A 24325-nucleotide genomic window follows, 5' to 3' on the forward strand; every position below is an offset into this window, starting at 1 on the left:
CCATTCATCTGTAGAAGTTCAAGATTATTTGTTGGCGTACCAAATCTCCTCATTCTTCTAAGGATGTTGATGGGCTTTCTTTGTGATTACATCAATGTGCTGGGTGCAGGACATGTGCATGAACCAGAAATTAATGTTGTTCTGGCCCTTACTTTGACGGGTTTATATGTGCAAGTGCCCTGCCTCCATCTATGGTATGCCACTTCAGGAAATTCTGGCATAACATTGATAATAGTACATTGCATAATAGTAAAGTTGTTGTGATACTGTCCAGGTGTCAGAACATCATGCTGGGCTTGCCACTTTCCAAGTCATAAAGGCCTGTCCACTTGCATGCGATTGCAGGCGTCTGATGCGACCAAATGTGGTCGCTTGAGGCGTACGGATCGCGCGAGGCCGGTCCCACTTCGAAGCGCCGAGGTGTATGGAGTTGTGCGGGGCTGGTCCCGACATCGCGCGCGGGACTCCGAAAATTCGGCAGGCACATTGAGGGCTCACGCAGCGTCTTGACGGCGTACGCCTAGCGTGTGGCGTTGCGCAATGACGTCACCGCCTGGCGTGCCGTTGCGTGATGACGTCACCATGCGACACCCAAATTCAGTCTGTCCGCCTCCTGCCCAGCTGAATGGTGAGTATGACGTAAATTACGTCACGTGCGAACTTAGCGCGTACTTTGCGTGATCCCCACTTCCGTCTGGTCGCGCCAAACGCATGCAGTCGCATGCAAGTGGGACAGGCCCTTTAATGTCTTAATATCACACCATGGTCCAAACTTAGTGGCACCAAAGTTGTGCAGTTTGGTTAAGACAATTCTGGCTCTAGTTTAATTCTTGAACAAATTGAGTGTCACATTATGTTTGCAGATGTGAAGGAAATCTGGTTTCCCTAAGTAGTAATCGCCTTTTTCATGTGGAAGGTGTAAATGCATTCTGAAATGAACAAAAAGGGTAATTATAACAATTTGAATAGAAACTGTATAAATAATAATAACCTGCATTTTTAACTCTTATCATTATTGTTTTGGAAAGCTAAGCATGCAGATGGTGGTGTATGGATTTTTTATTCTGTAACAGGTGAGCCTTCAACACAGGGCAAAGAAGACAAGTTGCTGCAAAATAATTATTTATGATAACTGATTTGAGAGCAACAATGTATCTTTACCTCAGTGGCTTTTTATAACTAATGCCACACATATATTTTGAGATCTTCTTAAACTAGAACAAAGTTCATGTCTATTTTTAAGTTTTATCAGCATTTCTTCTCTGTCCATTTTTATAGATACATGTACTGGACGGACTGGGGTGAAATTCCAAGAATTGAACGAGCTGGCATGGATGGGAGCAGTCGTTCCATCATTGTGAACTCTGATATTTACTGGCCGAATGGGCTGACAATTGATATAGAGGAACAGAAACTTTACTGGGCAGATGCAAAGCTGAGTTTTATTCATAGATCCAACTTGGATGGTTCTTCCAGGTACTTTTTATTCAAACGTTCGTCAGTTGTCATTCTAACACACTTGCTCCAACACTTGATTCATATCACATTAATATGATGTATCCCATTGATGGTTTGCTATTCTTTTCAAAATAACATTATTGTAGCTATTTAATGTAGCCAATCGCACAATAATATTTTTACAATGGAATTGTATCTGAATTATTCGTTTTTTTTTCTATTGCAATAGAAATATAATTCAGTCGGGCCATATTTTGCACTGATAACTTTGACTGTTGCTAATTTCTAATCTTGTACTGGCCATTTCTCTGGTTTTCTTTATGGCAAATAAACTCCTCTGTATGTTATATTAATCTCCAAGGGCCATACAAAGCTTAGAGTAAGAGATTCAATTTGGCTAATCTTTTAGGATGAAAAATGACTTTCACTATGACCCAAATCTTAAGTCTTATAAGTCTTCAAATAAACCCGAGTAAATTAATAATTGAAAGGCAACAAGCAGGTACAGCAAGCAATTGGAAATACAAACCACAATAGTTTTTATTGCAGGAGGATTTGAGTATGGGAATAGATAGATCTTGCTCCAAATATATGTCCCTTGTGAAATGGCACTGGAAGCACTTATGTACCTCATAGAAACAAGGAACTGCAGATGCTCATTTATAAAAGAAGACAAAAGTGCTGGAGTAACTCAGCAGATTAGACAGCATCTCTGGAGAACATGGATAGGTGATGTTTCGAGATGGGGCGTTGTGTCTTCATTTATGTACATGTTCGTTCTGCTAGATGTCTTCAACCAGGAATCGCAAACTCAAAATTATAGGTTGACTATTTAGCATAAAGATGAGGAGAAACCTCTGCACCCAGTGGACTTTGGAGGCTCTGTCGTTGAGTATTTTCACGAAGGAATATCTAGCTGGAATGTGTTGGCAATTTGGGTTCTAGGAGTCCCGGATTCCAAAATAATAGATTTTTTAGTTTCAACTTAATGAAAGGTGATCTTTGCCAGAAAACTTTAACCTCAATGTGTTCAGACAATATATTTAATTTCAATGTTGAGAGGGATTCGGGGATTAGAGAACCAGCAATGAGACAGGATGTGGGTGTGCACCTGTGCTTACATCTTCTGCCAGATTTGGTCATACCTGTTCTTGGAGTAAGGCTGGATATTTTTTAAATTGGCACAACAAGGAGTGCCACTTAAAGAATGGGATTTACAATACTGTCGTTGAAAAATATTGATGAAGGCATGGGCAGGGTCTTGTTTTCATGTCACAGGCCCTCATTTATCGGATGATGAAGACAAGAACAGAAGTGAAAGAAGCTGGTGTAGACAATACAATCCTTTGTGTTAACTTCACCACTTAACAGGATGTTCTCTGATCCATTATTTTGTCAATTATCTTGTTTGATTTGGCCACGTTGTTTGATCTTTTAATATCCAAACGTATGTTGAACTCAGCCCTGAAGATACCCAAGGACTGAACATCCACTGCCTTTCTGGATGCAGAATCTAAAAGAATGACACCCACCAGGGTAAAGAATTTTGTCTTCAGCTCATTCCTTAAGGGCCTTTCCCACTTGGGTGTCATTTGCGCGTCACGCACGTGGCGCGCGAAGATTTTGTGAATCCCAAAATCCTGGGGCGCTGCGCATGACCGCGCGTCACTGCCTGCACCATGGGCGCGTAATGTACGCCATGCGATGCGTGCGTTGTGACGCACAAATTATGTCGCGTAAATGATGCGCAAATGCTGCCCAAGTGGGACAGTCCCTTTAGTAACAAATTCTTACCCCAAAACAATCTCGCCTTGTTCAATACAGCCTGAGAAAAGAACCGTCCAGTATTGACCCTGTCAATGCCTCCAAGAATCTTCTATCCTTTACCTTGAATACCTCTCATTCTTTGTAACTCATGGAAATATGAGCAAATCCCATTTGACTTCCTTTCAGGTAGACAAAAGTTCTGGAGAAACTCAGCGGGTGCAGCAGCATCTATGGAGCGAAGGAAATAGGCAACGTTTAGGGGCGAAACCTTTCTTCAGTTTCGGTCCGAAACGTTGCCTATTTCATTCGCTACATAAATGCTGATGCACCCACTGAGCTTCTTCAGCACTTCGGTCTACCTTCGATTTTCCAGCATCTGCAATTCCTTCTTAATGACTTCCTTTCAGATTGCCCTCCTTCCAAGGGAATCTGCCTGTTTATTGCATCATTTCCATGAGGTTAAGTATATCCTATGATCTCGGAAAACTTTGCACATGCAGAAAATCATCCTAAACTTTTCTAACGTGCCATTTGCTTTTTTAATACTCCCAGCATGAGCGTATTTCTTTCTGTTTCATGAATCGGTACACCTCTGTAATAAAAGCAGAAAATGTTGGAGGATACAACTGTGGCGAGAGAATTGAGTTAATATTTCAGTTCAATAACCGTTCATTGGAAAATGTCAATTACCAAACATTTAAGCTGATCACTTCCCTTTGTCAGCTTTCTACAGCTTCTCTTGGTTCACTTCGTCGCCTAGTTTTGATATGCTGTTTTATATCTTTTCGTTGATATAAATGGTAGAACGGGTGAACGCAGTGCTGGGCCTTGCGGCATTGTATTGGAAAACATCTGCCAACCTGGAAATCCCTCACTTATTCCTGATTTCTGTTTATTGATCTTTAGCCAATGGTTTAACTGTGCCAATATGTTACACCCTGTGCTCTCACTTCATGTAAATCCTTTTGCATGGCTTCTTAAGTTAATCTTCATGAGCTTCAGTAAAGTCTTTGATAAAGCTGTATTTGGGTATAAATCTGGGCTAAACCTAAGAACTCATGGGATCTAGAGCAACTTGGCAAATTGGATTTCAATTTGGCTTGCGGACAGGAGATGGTGATGGCTGAGGCATGTTTTGAGAGAGGAAGCTTGTGACTAGTGGTGTACTGCAGGGATTGGTACTGGGCCCCTTGCTGTTTATTTGACATATCAATCTGCATATGAATATAGTAGGTATGGTTAGTAAATTCAAAGTTGGCACAACAATTGGCAGTGTTTCTAGTGAGGAGAGGTGATATTGATGAGTTGGTAAGATGGGCAGAAAAGTGGCAGATGTAATTTAATCCTGAAAAGTATAAATTGTTGCATTTTGGGATAACAAAGATAAGGTATATAATGAGTGTACATGTCCAAGGATCTTTGCATTCTGTGAGATAAGGTGATCAGGATGGCAAAGTAGAGGGAAAGAACATTAAAACGTTCTCTCCCTGAGAACATTTAAAATATTGTTTTTCATAATTTTGTTATTAAAAACTATGAAAAAAGTTTAAACATTTTCTTAAACTTTAATAATTTCAAAAATTCAATGGCGAGAATTATGTTGCTTGTCTATTTGTTAATTCTTATTAAGTATACACTTTGGAAAAGAGACAACAGACCCTTGAATATTGAACACTAATTCCAAAATCATTGGAAAGTGTGTGGCTAATATAGTCAGGGAAATGTAATGTTGGATGATTGAAACAGATATTTTGTTTAATTTGGATTAGTTACCCCCTTCAACTCTTTCTTCACTTGCCCCCAATGAATACAATTGTTCTTTAGGTATCTTGTGATATTAATTCTGAAACTCTTTATATATTACCAATGTGCAGCAAATGTCTGTTGATTACAATGTTGACATTTTACCAAATATAATCTGCAAAGAGCAATGCAAACTTTAACCGAGTTGTTTTATGCACTGTTTACTTGGCATGCCCTGGCTGGAGTCAGAAGTGAGCAGGGGGATGGGGTTTCGTACGTCTGCCTAATCCTAAGAAAGCATAGGTTTGTTCTGACTCGGGTTAAATAAACTTGTCAACGGCAAGGCTTTTATTAACTCTGTCATACAACCAGGCCTTTGAAAGCCATGTCACAGTCATCAATTTGTTGCGGTGACTTTAATAAAATAGGTTGTTGGAAGAATTTTAATTGCAGCCTGTGTAAATATTAGTTCATTATTTAAAATAAGGTAAAACATGAGTCGATGGGGAAAAAAGAGATGTTGACTCGGATATAATATATTGCTCTGTTGGAAGGGTTAACGATCTACAAATCAGCTTTGATTTATATTATTAAAATTAAGGGGTAAAATTTGGTGAAATCCAAAGTGAGGTAATAGCTGTTTTCATTTGACCCGTCAACGTGACTGTTTTCTGGACCATGAGTGAGTATGTTTCGGGCAAACAGCATGAAAATCTTGCAATTAAAATTATTAGTTGTAACAACATACCAATGTATTTATACAAATTGCTCCCATATGTTGAAAGGACTACAGGGATTTTATCTCAACAGTATAAAGCATGAGCAAAAATTGTTTTGAATTTGAACTTCACGGATCATAGCAGAAACACAAAACTATTTCTTCTTTGGTCAACCAAGTGTTTGGCACGCACAGAAAGCCGTTGCCTCATTTGTGTTTGCAAATCAAACTGCTAAGGAGTCTACAACGGCACATTCTCTCCACATAGGGACCCTCTCCTTCCATGGGTTTCAGGTTTAAATTGGTAATCAGTAGTCCTTAAGTGTATGCAAGATTTTTTAAGCTAAACCTGTTAAATTTGCACTGTTTCAGTACAAACTGTTAAGCATGCTACATCTTACCTGGCTAGAATCAACCCATTCTTCAAATTGTCATCATGTTGGCATGTCTGCAACTCTGCACAAAGAATCTTTGCCCCTAGTGATATGTTTCCGTCTCAAACTGAGTAGCCAATTACTACAATGCCTTTCAGTATAGCAGATGCCTTATTACAAATCTCCCACAGAGAAATCGCTGATGGATATCAGTGCCAGGGGTGCTTACCAGTTAGCAGTTGCTTGTATTTAAAATAGGCCACGTTCATGGCATTTTGTTGTGGGGCAGTAAGCAGTCAATTGCATACCCTTGTAAGATAACTGCACAAGCGTTATATGCCTGGAAATGGATCTATGTAATCCTTATAGAAAATTTTGGAGCAGCATTTTGATGCGTTATGTATCAATTTTTTCAGGTTTAATTTAACTGGATTTGCACCAAGTTTTCTTATACCACCATTTGTTTTAATATAAGCAGAGCATTTAGGACAATGGTTTGAATAACAGAAATCACTCGTGTATTAATTTTTTTTTAAACTTAATTGACACGCTGCACCACCTAATCTATATTTAACTATGCCACACTCACTACAACTTTTAAGACCAACAGCCAATTAATCTCTACAGTGAATAGTGTGCTTGTCTGGAAAAGCCTGTAGTCATTGCATGCCTTTCTATGTTTCTTTGCCTGTTTTCTGCCATTTAAATTGTAATTATTTGGATTTGTTGTTAAAGGTCAAATTGATCCTTACTACCTCATTCTGCAATAATACCAGTTCAACAACCCTCAAACTCTATGAACTAGCAGGTGAAGGGAGATTACTTGAAAGTAATTTTTATTAGCTTATCTTGAACAGTTTTAATGCCATTTTGCTTTTCAATTGGCTTTCTTATTAACCCAGGTAGTTAGTGCAGATAGACGTGACCCTATAATATTTAGGATGGTAACGTATTCTGACAAGTGGACATTTTGGTGGTAAGAACATCAGCCAATGACAATTCATGTTTCTTTAATTTATGTGGAGATACATCTTGACAATTAAGTTGATGTGTGTTGGCTTGACTAATTATCTTGGTTGATTGGGCTTGAAAGGGCTTTTTGGTTGGCACAGTTTTGCAGGCATATCCACAGCCCAGATTGAGAGGCCATTTTGGGGTATTCATTGATTTTCATTGTTCTCTATGAACTAGCAGGTGAAGGGAGATTACTTGAAAGTAATTTTTATTAGCTTATCTTGAACAGTTTATGTTGGACAAATCCTGGCTAGCCTTGTGCTGTTCCAAAATCATGGCCTGCCAAAAGTCACATAAAGATAGCAATATCTATGATCCAAAGGACAAGGACAAGGACAAAGGAGGAAGGACATTTATTGTCACATACACCAAATGGTGTAGTGAAACATGCAGCACACAGATAAAGATTAGACACAACATGAAAGAAATTTAACAATAAACATAAAAACATCCCCCCACATTGGTTCCCACTGTGGGGGAAGGCACAATGTCCAATTCCCATCCCCAGTTCACCCATAGTCGGGCCTATTGAGGCCTCCGCAGTCGCCTTTACGGAGGCCCGATGTTCCAGGCCGTTCTCGCCGGGTGATGTTGCTCCGGCGTCGGGAGAATCCTCACAGCGGCTTGGGACACCTGGAACAGCCGCTTCCGTACTGGAGACCGCGGCTTCCGAAGCCAACAAGGCCGCGCTGGATGGAGCTCCACAACTGGCGATCTCGGCGAGAGATCCCGGGCTCCCGATGTTAAGTTCAGAGCTGCTGGCCGATCCACAGACCCGCGGCTCCGTGATGTTTCATTGGTGGTCTTCGGAGCTCCAGAGTGGCAACCCAGGCAAGGCATTGCCCGCTCCACGATAGTGCTCCAGCGCTGTGCTGCCGCCGAAGCCGGTTCTGGCCAGTACCTTTGTCTACAAGCTCTAAGGTGGTGGATCAGCATATTGAGGAAGGATTCCCAAAATGCTGAAGATTGTATGTGCCTTTACATGTAGACACGTAGACTTGTCTTTGAAGCTTTTAGTGGTCCTTCATTTCCTCATTATGAAAAAACACCTATGACCTTCTCAGTGATAAATTTATCTAAACACACTATATCAACAGTGCCCTGCCATGGGGAGTACAATATCCTTACAAAAATAGACAAATTTGGAGTGACATATCATGAATATTTATAGAAGAAGAAATAGAATTTGTCTAGTAAAATACACCTGACTGGTCACAGACCTCCAGTCAGAAGAACACCTTTCCACCTGTATCCTCTTATCTTCCATGATTAAGCCAGTTCTGAATCCAATCACCATTGATCCCATTCTTTGTAATCTTCTGGATGAGCCTACCATGAGAGATCTTGTCAAATGCCCCACTAAAGCCGATGTGGACAACATCAAATGCTTCAATGTAGCACATGTTGATAAATTCAAGGACCACACTATTGGCCTAACAGTCTACTGCCCAAATTTGTGTCGGACCAGATGCAGTCAGTCTATTGCAAGGTCAGAGCAGTAGCAAAGCCAGCGTGTTGCAAAGCCTAGACCAGACTAGTCCCATGTGCTTTAAGAGTCAAGCTGAGAGAGATTTGTGTAGGGTAGAACAAAATAGTGTGCGTACAAAAACTGACTGAAGTGAATAGGCCATGCCATTATTTGTTGCATCTAAACCAGGAAAAAATAATATGGATATGTCGAAACTACAGGGCCATTCTAAAGCTAACTGTAATCAATGAAAAATATCCACTGCCCACTTCATAAGACGTATGCAGAATTAGAAGGATTAAAGGTATCACAAAATGGGACCTCTGCCATGCCAGTGCACACTGGAATGTTAACAAAGGTAGTCAATTGTATGACCACCACCACATTCAAAAATCTATCTTGATTTGTGAGGTTATGCTGTGAAATCTAGTCTTTCCTCTCTTTTTCCTGCCTGCAATGGATAAATTTCTATTGGAATAGATTACTCTTTGTGTGAGCAAGTTGTTCTGTTTGCCCCAAGCACAAAAGAAGAAAATCTTCTGATTTTGGAGGGAATGTTCAAATGCATGGGATCCATGTTCAGTAGAGTAGAAGAAAAGCAAATGCATGTATTTTCAGCAAGGGGTGCAAAGGCCTGCAGTGAAGGAAGCAAAATAAATAGAGGGGCATCATCAATGTGTTAAAACCAGAAATTATAGCAAAGCTAAGGCCAATGTCATGGATGCTGTACTGTTACCAACAGTTGCTTTTTGATCAAGTGATGTTGTGTATATATTCCAACACTTTGAAAGAGGATGCAATATCCATGTTGATTGAGTTGCAATGAAGTGCTTTTAAAGAATGTGTTGAAAAAAATACAGGGGGAACTGCTGGAGGAACTTAGCTGGTCAAGCAGGATCTACAGAGACAAAGGGATAGTTGATGTTTCAGACCGGGACCTTGCATCAGTTCTAATGCTGAGTTCCTCCTGCAGTTTTTATATTTAGTATACAACTGAGACCACCTTAGGAGGCAAATAGGTTGAGATTTTATTTAACAGTTATGTATAATAACGGTACGGGCATTTTTGCAAATCTCTTTGTTTTCTCTAATTTTGCCCACAAAGTTGGTAACTCCAAATGATTCATTGAAGTTCCAACTTATCTAATCTCAGTAGCAGTTATTTAATTGGTGCAGCTGCAGTAAATTTGTTGGCATGTATAAGCCATTTTCAAAGTTCCTAAAACGCATTCCATAGAACGTGAATAAACTTAAGTGTTCAATACTTGAGAAAGTGCCAACAAGTCTATAGCTGCAGATGGAAGCTCACAATGAGTGGTGTACCACAGGGATTTGGTGATGGGTCCATTGTTGTTTGTGATTCTCATTAACGATTTAGATGGCAAGGCTAGTAACTTTGCTGATGGCAGTAAAATTGGCGGTAGAGTGGTCAATTAAAAATCTGGGACTTCAATGGGGTCTTGATCAACTGAGCGAATGGGGCCGAGTAATGGCAGACGGTGTTCAAAGCAGATAAATGTGAGGTATTGCATTTCAGTAGGGCAAACCAGGGCAGGGCTTGCAGAATAAAAAGTTGTTTCTTGGGGGATTGTTGTATAACAGGAAGACCTTGGAGATGCAGGTATAAAGTTCCATGAAAGTGGCAGCACAGGATGGTGAAGAAGGCATTTGGCGCACTTGCCTTCATCAGGCAGAATAGTGAGTATGGGAGTTAAGATGTCATGTACAGTAGTACAAAATGTTAGTAAGGCCACAGTTGGCGTACGGTTCACAGTTCTGGTCATCCTGCTATAGGTCGGATATCATTAAAGTGGAAATAGTGCTACAAATTAAAAAGACGGAATTGGCTGGATCTTTTTTTCCCTGCAATGTAGAAAGCGGTGGGATAACATTGTAGAGGTATATAAAATCATGAAGGGCATACATACGATAAATAGCCATTGTCTTGTCTGCAGGATGGGGGAGTCTAAAACTAGAGGGTATAGATTTGTGAGAAAGATTTAAGAGGGGCATATCTTTCACACATAGGGTGAAGCAAACATTGGATCGAGCTGCCAGAAGAAGTGGTTGAGGTGGGTAAAAGTATGACAATTAGAAGACTCTTAGGCAGGTTCATCGATAGGCACATTTTGGGTATTGGCCAGGATAATAGCAATTGTACATGAGAGATTTTATCAAATAATTTGCCTTTAGAATCTCTTGTCAAAATGCAATATAAGAAATGTTGCTCCATACCATTTTTTTTAATGTTCTTTAGGTGATTGCCAAGTATATTCACTGTATGTCAGGATAGTTGTGGATGGTAATGCCAGGAATTTACATCAGATATGGAAATAGAAATTTCAGCTTAACCAAGGTGCAAAGTACAGTGCTTTATAATGGCCATCAGTAGTTTTAATAGTTACGGAGCTTAATGGGAGGGAATGGGTTAAAGCAGTTTGAATGCTTCCAACAATATTACATATCATTAAAATCCTTTTATACAAGTATCTACAATCCAATGAGCGTTTCAAACTCTTCAGCTTACAAAGCAGCGCAGTGATAGTTGCTGCCTCGCAGCACCAGAGACCCGGGTTCGATCCTGACTAGGGGTGCTGTCTGTACAGAGCTCTCCCTGTGACCACATGAGTTTTCACCTGGTGCTCAGGTTTCCTCCCATATTCCAAAGATGTGCAGGTTTTTTTAGGTTAATTGGTTTCCATAAATTGTCCCTAGTGTGTTGGATAGAACTAATGTACAGGTACTCGCTGGTCAGTGAGGACCCGGTGTGCCGAAAGGACTGTTTCCACACTGCATCTCGAAAAATAAACTAAAATAAGAATAAAACCCGAGTTTATTTGATTGTGAACTTGAAAGATGTAATGTTCTTCGATATCTAAGTGCTATATTTTCACCTTTATTCTTTATTAAATAAACTTAACTATTTAAATGTAGGGAAAGATGTAGGTGACATATTTCACTTAATGATTTTACCTTTATTTCCTTCCCCCTCTTTCCTCTTTACCTCTCCATCTCCTTATGGGGCATAATTCAAGTTGATGGCATGAACTGCAGAAATATTTGTTTTCCCAATGGCCAGCAGAGTATTTACATTTAAACCTGTAATGGATACAAAGCTGCAAAATTCACAAATAAATACGCAGAGAGTTTGCGTGGCAGGAGTACACATGAGTAAATAGTGAGCAAGTTTACGTAAACCGTATAAGATCTGTTCAGATTCCCCCGATCTAAATACCAGACATCCACTGACATTATCAAGATCTTGATACTGATAGTATAAATTGGTAAATCAGGCCTCCAAGTGCTTGATGTGGAAAATTTCATTCCTGAGTGCAAATAAAAATATTTCTAGTTTTAAAACTACCTTTTTTTAAGTTTCATTTTAATGCATGAATGAGAAAGTTTAAATATTAGGACATTGCTTGTATCTGGCTTTCTTGATTGAACTTAAAAGATAGTTAAATTATGGGCAGATTAACAGAATCAAGGGATATGGGGAGAAGGTAGGAACAGGGTACTGATTCTGGATGATCAGCCATGATCAAATTGAATGGCGGTGGTGGCTTGAAGAGCCGAATGGCTTACTCCTGCACCTATTTTCTGTTTCTATGTCTGATATGCCTAATTTGGAAATAAACATATCTAGTCCATTTAAAAAAAAAAAAAAAAAAAAATGTTTTAAAATCTTGCTTTGATTTCTAGGTTAAAGATCACTCTGTGATTAACAATTCAATACTGGTCCACATAGGAAACAATGAGATGCATGTAAAATCTAATGTCAAAAACATTTTAATTCAATAAATTATTTGACTAGGTTGATATTGGACAAAGAACAGATGGTAACAATACAATATACCATCTAAATAGAAATACGGTATTGTCCAAGTATAAGACGATTTTTATAACTAATAAAATGGCAAATGTAGTATTTTATGATGCGCCTTATGTTAAAATTACTAATATTTAAATTGTAAGCTGTGACCATCACTAGTTGCTCGGATAACAACGCTGGAGTAGCTTTGGACCAGGTTTGACACTAGTTACCCTCAACTCAATGAAGGAGTTATTAATTTCCAACTACAGTTGGGCCATTGATAGATGCCCCCTTCCCCTGTGCTCCCCCTTTCACAAGGTTTGATCCTTTGTTGACTGTGCCTCCTACACTTCTCAGACTGGGGTCTTGTTTATCCTGCCCTCTCCAACTCTGATTTCGATCCTCTTGTAGATGAAACCGACTATCACCAGACGTTTCATAGCCACTGATTAGGTATCCAGCCAACAGCCTTCTCTCCCCACCAGAAAACATCATTGGTCCTGTGTGATGTATTTTCCTCCACGATGCACAAAACAACATTAACATCAAGGCCTTGCATTTCAGGCGCAACTGAAGTTCGCAGCAGCCAATGTTTGATAGAAACAGTTGCTGGCATGCCCCACAATGACCTCGTGGTGCACAGTTTCACGGCTCTTTTGAACAATGGAGCAATGATCTACTTGAATATGACCATTTGATGGGAATGTAATTATCCGCTAACACAATTTATCTTTGTGTCTTTGGCTTTATATCTCTGCATCAGAATCCAAATCCTTCTATATGTCACATCAAAGATTAATTCCCACATTCTTGCTCTTGCTGGTTTCCTCTGCATACTCCAGTTAATGTGGAACTCTGTAGCCTGTGTTTTATCTGGCTTAATGTCAAATAATTTCTGTTCTTTCAGGCTCCATTTGCTCACCTCATCTGGCATTTCAGTTGAAAAGACATATCCTTGTGACTTCTTTCCAGCCATTTGTACCATTTCTTGTCCTTGCTACTTTAACCATAGATTATAATTTGTTTCGCAAACATTCAAGTCCACGTTAGACTTTTTCGAACACTCCTAAAATCACTAAACATTACAGTATCTTCACTGGAAAACCTATCTCTTTGCTGCTCTCTCCCTAAATTATTTTTCATCTTTTTCTGTCCATTTTTTGTGCTTTGAGGTTTTCTTCATTGCATAAAGTAGTTTTAAACATGTTTTTTTGCAATTATAAATCAATAACTTATTTTTTGTGGTTGAGTAACGTTGACAGTTGCTGCTAGTTTACTTTTTAATGGTTTCATTTTCTTTTTGTTGTTTAATAGGCAAAAAGTTGTGCAAGGTACTCTGACTCATCCATTTGCCCTGACGTTGTTTGGGGAAACTTTATACTGGACAGATTGGCAAACTCGCTCAATTCACGCATGCAACAAGAGAACTGGTGAAAACAAACGAGAGATACTCATCAGTATTTACTCTCCTATGGATATCCAGGTCTTCAGTCAAGAGCGGCAGCCACGCAGTAAGTTTGGCCTTAATGGGAAAAGGATGTGGAGAATGACCTAAGCACTAAAACTAACAATATTTTATAAGACTATTTTGCAAATATCAATACTTAAGACTTAATGACCAAAACAGTTAATCTATTCCGATGTTATAGTTACCTTTACAAACTTTTAAAGTAAACCAAAATGCAGTCTTGGTATCTGACTTAGTCAGGCACCTGTAGTAACTCTGACCTAAACAAACTTTTTGAAGAAATAATTTCCAAAAATTGTCAGATTTATAATTATGATTTGCATAAAAAATAATGAGTTATTACCATCTCATCTCTGCTTAGGCAGCTTCTGTGAGTGAATGATTTCATTACCTGGCCTTCTAACCTCATGTTATTTGTAATGACACATTTTGAATTCATAATTAATGAATCAATAAAATAAAACTAAATTTATTTGTTATTTTTTAATAATTTGTTTCGTTTTTTAATAGAAATTGTCAGAATGTCATCATAACATTATCTCTGAATATCAGCTGGTCCCCCAGTTTTACTGGCTGTGGAAGCCTCTGAGGCATTTAGGGAGCAGAGTCTCAGCATTAGGTAACCTAAGTCCTAACTTTCCTTCAGTTAAACATTGAGATAGACCCTACTCTTCCAGACCAGATAACAGTAGACACACAGGACTCCAGTTGTTGATTCCAGTCGGGACGCTTGGTCCAATAAATCAAGCTATTTATTTGAGCATTTGACATCCATTACAGTATTAACCATTTTTAATTGCCATAGCTTGTCACCAAAGCAATGTTATTTTTTAGCTATTTTTTAGTTTTAATACTCCTAATCTCATGAACTGGTAGACTTGGAGCAATTGAGTTGATGACCTTTATCACTACTTCTTTCTCTGTTAGAAATAAGCAACCATACATGCCAGTTGATTTCAACAACAGAAAAACTGTCATATCAAATTATCAGTGTTGCAACATCTAGTGACAAGGAGATCTTGCATTGATATGCAGTTTCTCCTTGTAAAATGCCACTGGCAGCAAGCCCAAACAGTTTTTATTGTTTCATGTATATTTCTGCCTCGGGACATGAATAGCAGATGCACGATGTAGATGTAATATAGGAGAATCTTGCTGTTCAGGCTGAGAATGTCCCAAAGGGAATCCAAGTTAGACAGGCTTGTTTGTCAGACATGGACACAAAAATGGTGTAAATCTTTAGAATACTAATGATATTTTAACATTGCCTTGTCAATTTTAACATTACAATGTCTTCATGGTGCTTTGTGAGGCACTGACTATGAAATGTCAGGTTCCATTAAATATCATAGAGACTGAGTATAATGGAGCTAAATGTCAATATGTCATGACTCGGAATATAGTGGTTCAGTGAGGCTGTATATACCAGCACTCAGCAGAACATCTTGTATATGTGTCTGTCACTGCTCGTTTTCTGTGTTCAATGCATAGTGAACAGTGATTTCGGATTTGGAATTCATGGATATAGAATTTTGGTAGCGTTCATTATCTTGTAATCTTCCTGTCTGCACTTCAAGGTGCATGTTTTTCTTTGTACATCAAGAAGAAAAACATATTTACTGGCTTTTCAACAGAAGTGTAAGTGAAGAAGATTAAAAAGAATGGGATTTGAGAATTATAAAGCTTACTAAATTTAACAAGTTAAGAGTACAATAGTCTTTGAGATATGTGTAATTCATCGCACAATGTAAAAGATAAAGCAAATTTGAAGTTTTAGTTTCCATTATCCTCTCCCCCCCACCAAATGCAAAGCATGCATTCAATTATTGAATCTGTTAAAAAAATACTTAATCTGTCAAATAATATTCTGAACATCTGCATTCATTTTGAAAAACTTTGTTTATCCTCTTTATGGAAGTTGTGTATAAAAAATTTATAAAAATTAAAAATGTACCTGAAATGACAGAGCACAATCTTCCGTGAAGTTGAAGTGGGCATTAGATGAATCTTGGCAGCACCTCTCCTGAGTAGAATTTGTGAGTTCACAAACTTTCAGAAATCTCCTAATTTCTAAAAAGCTCCTTTAGAAAAAAATGTCTTAAAACTTAGAACCTTGTGACCAAATCACAGCATAGTCAGACTTTAATAGTACGCTGTTTTGTAATTCATTACACTAGAACTGTGTCCATGTTGTTTACATTGTTGTGTTTCTTTAGCTCAGTAAGTAATATGCATTTATAACAATTACTCTGGAAAAGTAACTAGAGGTAAATGAGTAATGATACAGACTATACTTTATTTGCATTATCTAAAAGGATAAATGCCAGGGCATGTCTTTCTGTGTCATGGATCCAGTACAAAGGATTTTTTTGAAGTCCGATTCAAATAATCCATATTAAAGATCACCTTTTACCTTTTAACATGGTTAATAAGTAATTGACTTTCTAGATGGGAGTCGGCTTCTAGCAGAAGGTAAATGTCAACATGACTGGTGTATCTTTTAACATGGTAGATTTGCTGTTGACCTCATTCATCAATATACTGAAAGCTAGTTTGTTGACTTAAGAATGGCTCAGACAAAAGGTGTGGGTCAAATTAACTTTAATCAATTGCCCAGAGTGTACTGGTATTTCTCTCAGAGAGCAGCTTTGTTAACTTGAGGATCAGCAGAGAAGGAGGAAGAAGCATAATGTGATTAGCTTACAGAAGCACCAATGTTAGGGATCATAATGGTATGTCAGGAACATAAGTTACCAGAAGTGTTGTATTACAAGTACATGCCTTGCATTGCTTACTTTTCCAGCATTCCTTTCAGCTTGCAAATGTCTTCATTTGCTTGGTAGTTTACACATCAATAACAATGAAGGTGCATGAATTACACAGTTTACTGGTTTCAGCTTGTGTTTCAAAGAGCAGCATTGATAAATTGCTTCTGCCGTTTATTTCTCTCTTCCCAAAATAAATGTTGATGCCTATCTAAGGTAGACTAAATTTAAGCATTAAACATTAAATGATTATGAATGTTTTGCATGCTATTAAGTATAATTACTTAATTGATAAGATCTGAAATAACATTCTGTGTAAATTTTAGAATGTTTTGATAATAATGATGATGACATTTTCTCCAACTCCAACCGGATCCCACCGCTAGCCACATCTTCCCATCTCCACCCTTTTCCACAGAGACCATTCCATCTGCAACTCCCTGGTCAACTCCATTCCCACTCTCCATTACCTCTCCCCAGGTAACTTCCCCTGTAACAGCAGGAGATGCAACACCTGTCCCTCTTCCCCTCTTCTCTGTCCAGGGACCCTGACAGTCCTTTCAGGTTATGCAGAGGTTCGCTTGCACCTCCTCCAACCTCATCTACTGCATCTGTTGTTCCAGATGTGGACTCTTATATATTGGCAAGAACAAGAGTAGACTGGGCGATCGTTTCGCTGAACACCTTCATTCAGTCCACCTTGGCCTACGTGATCTTCCTGTTGCCAAACACTATAACTCCCCTTCCCATTCTCACACTGACCTTTCTGTCCTGGGCCTCCTCCATTGTTAGAGTGAGGCCAAACGCAAATTGGAGGAACAGCACCTCATATTTCGCTTGGACCATTTACAACCCAGCAGTATGAATATTGATCTCTCTAACATCAACCCTTGCATCCCCTCTCTCTCCATCCCTCCCCCAACCTAGTCATCATACTAGTTTCATTGTCGACCTGTCAAGTTTTGTTGTCTATATAACATGTTATCGCCTAGTCCACAGACAGCAATGGGCCATTGTGGGCTCCACCTTTCCTTGATCATCGTTTTTTTTTGGTATATATTTCATTAATTTGTTCTATATCTCTCTCTGTATCACCATATATATCTATCCTTTCCCCTGACTCTTAATCTGAAGTGTCTCAACCCAAAATGACACCTATTCCTTTTCTCCAGAGATGCTGCCTGACCTGCTGAGTTACTTTAGCTTTTTATTGTCTCTCTTTGGTTTAAAGCAGCATCTGCAATTCCTTCCTACACTTGAACAAAGCTGACTTCCTGTTTTAGACAAAACCAGTGTGGCATCTATTTGCACCCCCATTGTACTTTGAACTCGCTGGATAACAGGGCATGTTCAAAATTTAACATAATTTTAACTGTGCAAGGAGGGGCATGAGCTGAAGTTCTATACAATTTAAATCTGTAAAAACATTGATTTGCAAGTCTGAATGCTACAGGTAGGATGTTAATGAATAATTGTTCTCTAAAAGCTATCTTTAGGCTTGGAAATATCATCCAAATACACAGGAGAATTTTCCTCCTGTTCCCACTCACTCCTTATAGCAGGCCAATAAAATAGAATCTTAAACAGGAAATGTAAATTATGTTGGCACAGTGTAATACCTAATTTATCCCGTCAGTTCAGTAGTTTTTAGCCATCTGATTTACGTAGTTCTTTTAGGCCTGTACCTTCCACCCGATGGCAATGGAGAGATGAGTGTGTGGCCAGGATGGTGTGGGTCCTTGATGATGGTGGCAGCCTTTTTGAGGCAGCGCCTGCGATAGATCCCCTCGATGGTAGGGAGGTCAGAACCGATGATGGACTTTGCAGTGGTTACGACTTATTGCAGCCTTTTCTGCTCCGGGACGCTCAGGTTGCCGTACCAAGCCACGATGCAACTCCTACCTCGACAAAAACCTGCCAGCATGCTCTCTACTGTGCACCTGTGGAAGTTCGAGAGAGTCCTCCTTGACATACCGACTCTCCGTAATCTTCTGAGGAAGTAGAGGTGCTGATATGCTTTCTTTATGATTGCATCAGTGTTCTGGGACCAGGAGAGATCTTCAGAAATATGCAGGCCCAGGAATTTGAAGTCCTTGACCCTTTCCACCATCGACCCGTTGATATAAACGGGACTGTGGGTCCCAATCCTACCCCTTCCGAAGTCCACAGTCAGTTCCTTGGTTTTGCTGGTGTTGAGAGCCAGGTTATTGTGCTGGCACCATTTGGTCGATCTCAATTCTCTTCTATACTCTGACTCGTCCCCATTCATGATACGTCCCACAACAGTGGTGTCGCCAGCGAACTTGATGATGGAGTTCGCACTATGTTCGGCTACGCAGTCATGAGTATAGAGTGAGTACAACAGGGGGCTGAGCACGCAGCCTTGAGGTGCTCCCGTGCTGATTGTTATCGAGGATGACACATTTCCACCAATACGGATAGACTGTGGTCTGTGAATGAGGAAGTCGAGGATCCAATTGCAGAGGGATGCACAGAGACCTAGATCTGAGAGGTTGGTAACCAGCTTGGAGGGGATGATAGTATTAAATGCAGAGCTGTAGTCAATGAATAACAACCTGACGTATGAGTTTTTGTTGTCCAAGTGGTCCAGAGCGGAGTGGAGTGCCAGTGAGATCGCATCCACCGTTGATCTGTTGTGGCGGTAAGCGAACTGCAGTGGGTCCAGGTTTTTGTCGAGGTAGGAGTTGATTTGCGCCATGATCAACCTCTCAAAGCACTTCATCACCACAGACGTTAGTGTCACTGGTCGATAGTCATTGTTCATTAAGAACAACTATTGAGCCATGTGCAGTAATTAGTAACGTGTTAAAGCTTCTCTGCTCCTTGCCTTCCCCCCCCCCTCCCCCCCCAAATAATTACACTCCAGTCACAAAATATCTGCAAGATAGCCCGTGCAAACAGTTAATTAAATACTAAAAACTTTGCCAAGAGTCTTAAGTTTTATTGTTTGCTTAGGTGGCTCAACCCAAAAAAATCCCCTTATGTAGTGTAGCAAAGCGCTTTAGTGGTGCAATTCAAGTTCCTTCTTTTATTGAAATAACTGAAGGATATTTTATAATTAATGACCTGCCATGGAAACTAATCCTTCAGAATCGTACATATTCATGTTTTATTATTGAGCTGTTAGTTTAACGAGAAAGACAAATATCCCGCACTGCTTTTAAGGATTAATTCTGGTTCCTTCAGAGTAGGATTTGGTGGTGATATGGTGAAAATTCTTGTCTCAAGATCATCATGTAGACTTGAATTTAAAACCATTCACACTGAAGTGAGCAAGTCAATAATGGTATAATTCAAATCTGAACTTGAGCAAGTCTGTCCAGAAGAAAAGTCGTAAAAAAAAAAAAATCACTACATAATAATTAAACAACATCATTTTTTGTCATGACATGAAAAACTAATCTTTGTCATGCCAGCCTTCCCGATTTTAAGTTTTACTAGACCAAGTGCAGACCCCCCCCAATGGTGTGATCCCCCAACCCATTATTCCACCATGCACCCGTCTCCTCCATTGGAACTGAGCCCGTTCCCAAATGTAAGATTGCAGCCCTCCCCTGCCTGCTGCAGCAGTGAAAAGTTCAGTGTTCCTCTCTTGCAACTTTGTTTCGAAGTGTGTTGGAAGCTGACATGTAAATGGAGAAGCCTGTTTCTTTTTGAAATACTTGGGGGTGGGTGGGGGGGGGGGAGAAGGATTTGATTAAAAACATGTACTTCAACACGACGAAATGAAATGAGGAGCGGATACTTAGAAAGAAAAGCGAAATCTCTACCGAAATGGAAAATATCTCGGAGATTGAGCGTCTGGATTGGGCGTGGCAATGAATCAAAGGAAGAAATGCAGCCGGACGGCAGGCGGACTGATTTGAGTTTTATATACAGAAGATAGATAGATGAGTCACTTCCAGCCTTGCTGTTTCAAAGATAATTGGTTCTTGATTAAGAAGCTAGGAATAATGCAGTATAAAAACAAAGTTTGACGTTTGCATGCATTGGTGTATTTGAAGCAAAGAATATAGTTGCATCTGATCTTATTTTGTTTACATTCTTCAAAATCAAAAAGGAAAATTTCCAATACCAAAAATTGTGGTGAGCCACAAATGGTTAAGATTCCACACTTTTGTGGTGAATCTGTCCAAAATGTGACAGTGCTAAGATTGCTTCCTTTGGACTCTGGACCTCAGATAAGGGAGACTGAGTACTTGGTTGAGATTTTTGTTGTTAATCCCTTTCCAACAAACTCTGGAATGTATGTGGATTGGATGGCATTTGTGATAGTGCAATGTCCCAATGGTTAATCTATTTATATGTGTTTAAAACTTGATGGTAAAGTATGCTACTCACCATTTGCATATTGCACGATAGCATGTCGCTGGATAGTGATCAAAACGTTTTAAATGTATCTTATCTCTAACTAATTGTCGTGTTATATATTCGTACGTGTCTTCAAAAGAAAATAAAAGGGCGAAAATAGTAATATTCCATGCACGAGATATGTAATTGATTCAAGGCCCTGTCTCACGGTGCGAGTCCACCCACTAGTGATCCCGAGTGAAAGAAAAAAAATCACACTCGTGGTTATGTACGAGATTCCAAGTTTATGTTCACGAGTTTAAACGAGTACCGACTTGTCTGTCTAAGTTTGCCGTTTACTTCTCATTTCTGCGATGTACCAAGTTCCTCTCCCGAGTTACCAAGTTCCTCTCCCGGGTTACTCTTGAGCCAACCGTGAATGAAGGTCTGTTTTAAGTATCAAATATAGGAGTTGGACAGCATCTCATACAGTAAGTATATTCTGATTCAGTATTGAAAGTTATTCAATTTCCGAAGTTAAAAATACTAGGCAGGATCTCGGCCCCGCACTCGCTGCCATTGTGCAGCAAGGAGGCGGTGGCGGCGAAGCAACAGTGTTAAGGAAGACGGCTCCATCCTGAATTTACAACCAGGTCTACACACTGCGGGGAGACGGGAGATGAAATCTTTGAATGTGGACGAATGTCTCCGCGCCTGCTCGTTCTAAGCGGAATATATCTTTAGTACGGGAGACAAGTGGTCTACTAATGGGAGAGGTGTACTGACTGTGTGGGCAGACACTTTGGTAGTGATTGCCCACCAGCCTCGAAAGCCACTCTGTCTCCCTGTCCCTGGGACAGCAGGGGGCGATCAAACAGCACAATACCCCCCTACCCCTCCACGCCAACATGAAGGGCAACGATCCCAAGGCTTTAGCATCAGAAACAGCGAGCAGGCGACAATCGCCCGCCATAACACGAGAGAGATCATGCACTATTGTAGGTCTCCTTCGCACTTCGGTGTTTCTATCTTTCTCCATCTCATTGTTGGCCCTGTCTGTTGCCACCGCCACTCCCACCCCTCTGCTTCCTAGCCACGTGTGTGACCCCCTTCCCTCCCCTCTCCAGCTCCCCGCCCATTGCAACGGGCGCGGGGGCTTCGCACCGCCTTCACGTCGGTGACGCCAGCAGGTCAGTGCCAGTCGCCCCGGGGCAGGTGCTCTGGGGCTCTCTACCAGCGTAGCCCAGGACCGGGGGGGGGGGGGGAGGGGAGTCAGCGGGCACACCGGCTCTGCCACACCATGGGTCGCCGCCAACCACGTCACCCGTCCACGTCCACATGCTCGGTAGAACAGGAGCTGAGATTGGGAACTGTACCGCCTTTGCCCCCTCCCTCTGCAACTGCAAACAACCCCACTCTCCTGCTCACCTAATCCGCCTATCCCTTCTCTCTGGATATTGAAGGCACTTCTGGTCTGCAGTGTGCAATAGTCACCAAAATACACTGCATCTTTAGAAAGGAAAAATACAAAACATGTCATTCCTACTGGTTAGGCCTTAGTCATGGTGCTGTACAACACGGAAACAGGTCCTTCGGCCCAGCTTGGCCGTGCTGTCCAAGTTGGCGTGTTGGGCCTGCATGTGGCCCATAGCCCTCTAAACCTGTCTCATCCATTTATCTGTAGTTAATAATCTCAAGAAAATATTAAGTCTATGTGAGCCTGCTTCAGTTTCCTGGGTTAATCGCTCTGTTTATAATTGCCTCTGCATTATGAAGTCCTCGACAGTGAACCAATCACTACCAAAGTGTCTGCCCACACAGTCAGTGCACCTCTCGTACACTTGTCTCCCGTCTAAATCACCTCAACCCCCCCCCCCCCCCCCCCCCCCCCCCCCCCCCCCGACTCCCAACTCCAGTCCCGTCCCGACCACCTGGGAAACATTGGGAGCGACAATCAACTGCCACGGATACAAATAATGTCATACACAAGAAAGGGCAGATGCTAGTTGACAAAAAGTAAACACACAGTGCTGGAGTAACACTAAGACGCAGCAGAATTTTGGAAGCGTCATCCCGTCGCCCATTCCTTCTCTCCAGAGATGCTGCCTGTCCCGCTGAGTTAAACGGTGCCCATGGTAAACTCACGAGTCACTACGGTAAACTCACGGGCTACTACGTTCTTACAACGAGTTTAAAAGTTTAAAATTTTTACTTCAAAATTTGACTCGTGGAAATCTTTCATCATGTTGAACGATTTACACGAGTTATCGAGTTTCCCCGAGTACCTGCCGTTAGCGTTACGAGTTCCGAAGTTCCTGCTACGTTAATTCTACGTGATTACCACACGTTTGATTTGTTTTTAACTCTGGATCACTCGTGGGTGGACTCGCACCATGAGACAGGGGTTTCATTTAACAAGAGTATTGAGGCATTTGTTAAATGCTTTATCTGTGAAAAAGATCTTCATTTCTTTTTACTTATCTATTGCAGTTCCTACCACATGTGATGAAATTAATGGAGGATGCTCTCATTTATGCCTTTTGTCACCGAAAGAACCATTCTTCAAATGTGCGTGCCCAACTGGTGTCCAACTGAAAAAAGATGGAAAAATTTGTAAAGAAGGTAAAGATTAATATGCTCAAACATTGGCCTTAACGATTGTAGAGAGAAGAATGGAAAAACCCATATTCGCTCATTCAAACTGTGCTTGTGTAAAAGTACTTGGGCCAGGATGAAAATGTATAAGGTACGATTAATAAGTTTGTAGATGAAACTAAAGTGGGTGGTGTCGCAGATAGTGAAGATTGCAGCAGGATCTTGATCAGCTGAGCAAGTTGGCAGAGGAGTAGCTAATGGAGTTTAATGCACATAAGTGCAAAGTTTGTATTTTGGGAAGTCACCAGGGCAACACCATCGTAGTGAATGTTAGGCCCCTGAAGAGCAGAGGGGTCTTGGAGTATTCAAGATTCAAGAGAGTTTATTGTCATGTGTCCCTGATAGGATAATGAAATTCTTGCTTTGCTTCAGCACAATAGAACATAGTAGGCATAACTACAGAACGGATCAGTGTGTCCATATACCATTATACAAATATATACACACATGAATAAATAAACTGATAAAGTGCAAATAACAGATAGTGGGTTATTAATGTTCAGAGTTTTGTCCGAGCCAAGTTTAATAACCTGATGGCTGTGGGGAAATAGCTATTCCTGAACCTGGCCGGTGCAATATTCAGGCTCCTGTACCTTCTACCTGAAGGTAGCGGGGAGATGAGTGTGTGGCCAGGATGATGTGGGTCCTTGATGATGCTGCCAGCCTTTTTGAGGCAGCGACTGCGATAGATCCCCCCTCAATGGAAGGAAGGTCAGTGCCGATGATGGACTGGGCAGTGTTTACTACTTTTTGAAGTATTTTCTCTCCAG

At 40.5% G+C, this 24325-nt stretch overlaps 1 protein-coding gene across 2 annotated transcripts in view; it reads left to right on the plus strand.

Annotated features, from left to right (window-relative positions):
* The window catches only part of LOC129705712 (low-density lipoprotein receptor-related protein 5-like), a 159515-nt gene that overhangs the window by 44707 nt on the left and 90483 nt on the right, over positions 1-24325 (plus strand). For both annotated transcript variants that reach the window (XM_055649453.1, XM_055649454.1), the window contains exons 3-5: positions 1279-1476; positions 13671-13867; positions 23391-23522. In XM_055649453.1, the coding sequence (XP_055505428.1) occupies positions 1279-1476; positions 13671-13867; positions 23391-23522 (527 nt within the window). The remainder of the gene's footprint in view (positions 1-1278; positions 1477-13670; positions 13868-23390; positions 23523-24325) is intronic.

This window comes from Leucoraja erinacea, chromosome 18 (genome assembly GCF_028641065.1).
Source record: "Leucoraja erinacea ecotype New England chromosome 18, Leri_hhj_1, whole genome shotgun sequence".
Lineage (NCBI taxonomy): Eukaryota > Metazoa > Chordata > Chondrichthyes > Rajiformes > Rajidae > Leucoraja > Leucoraja erinaceus.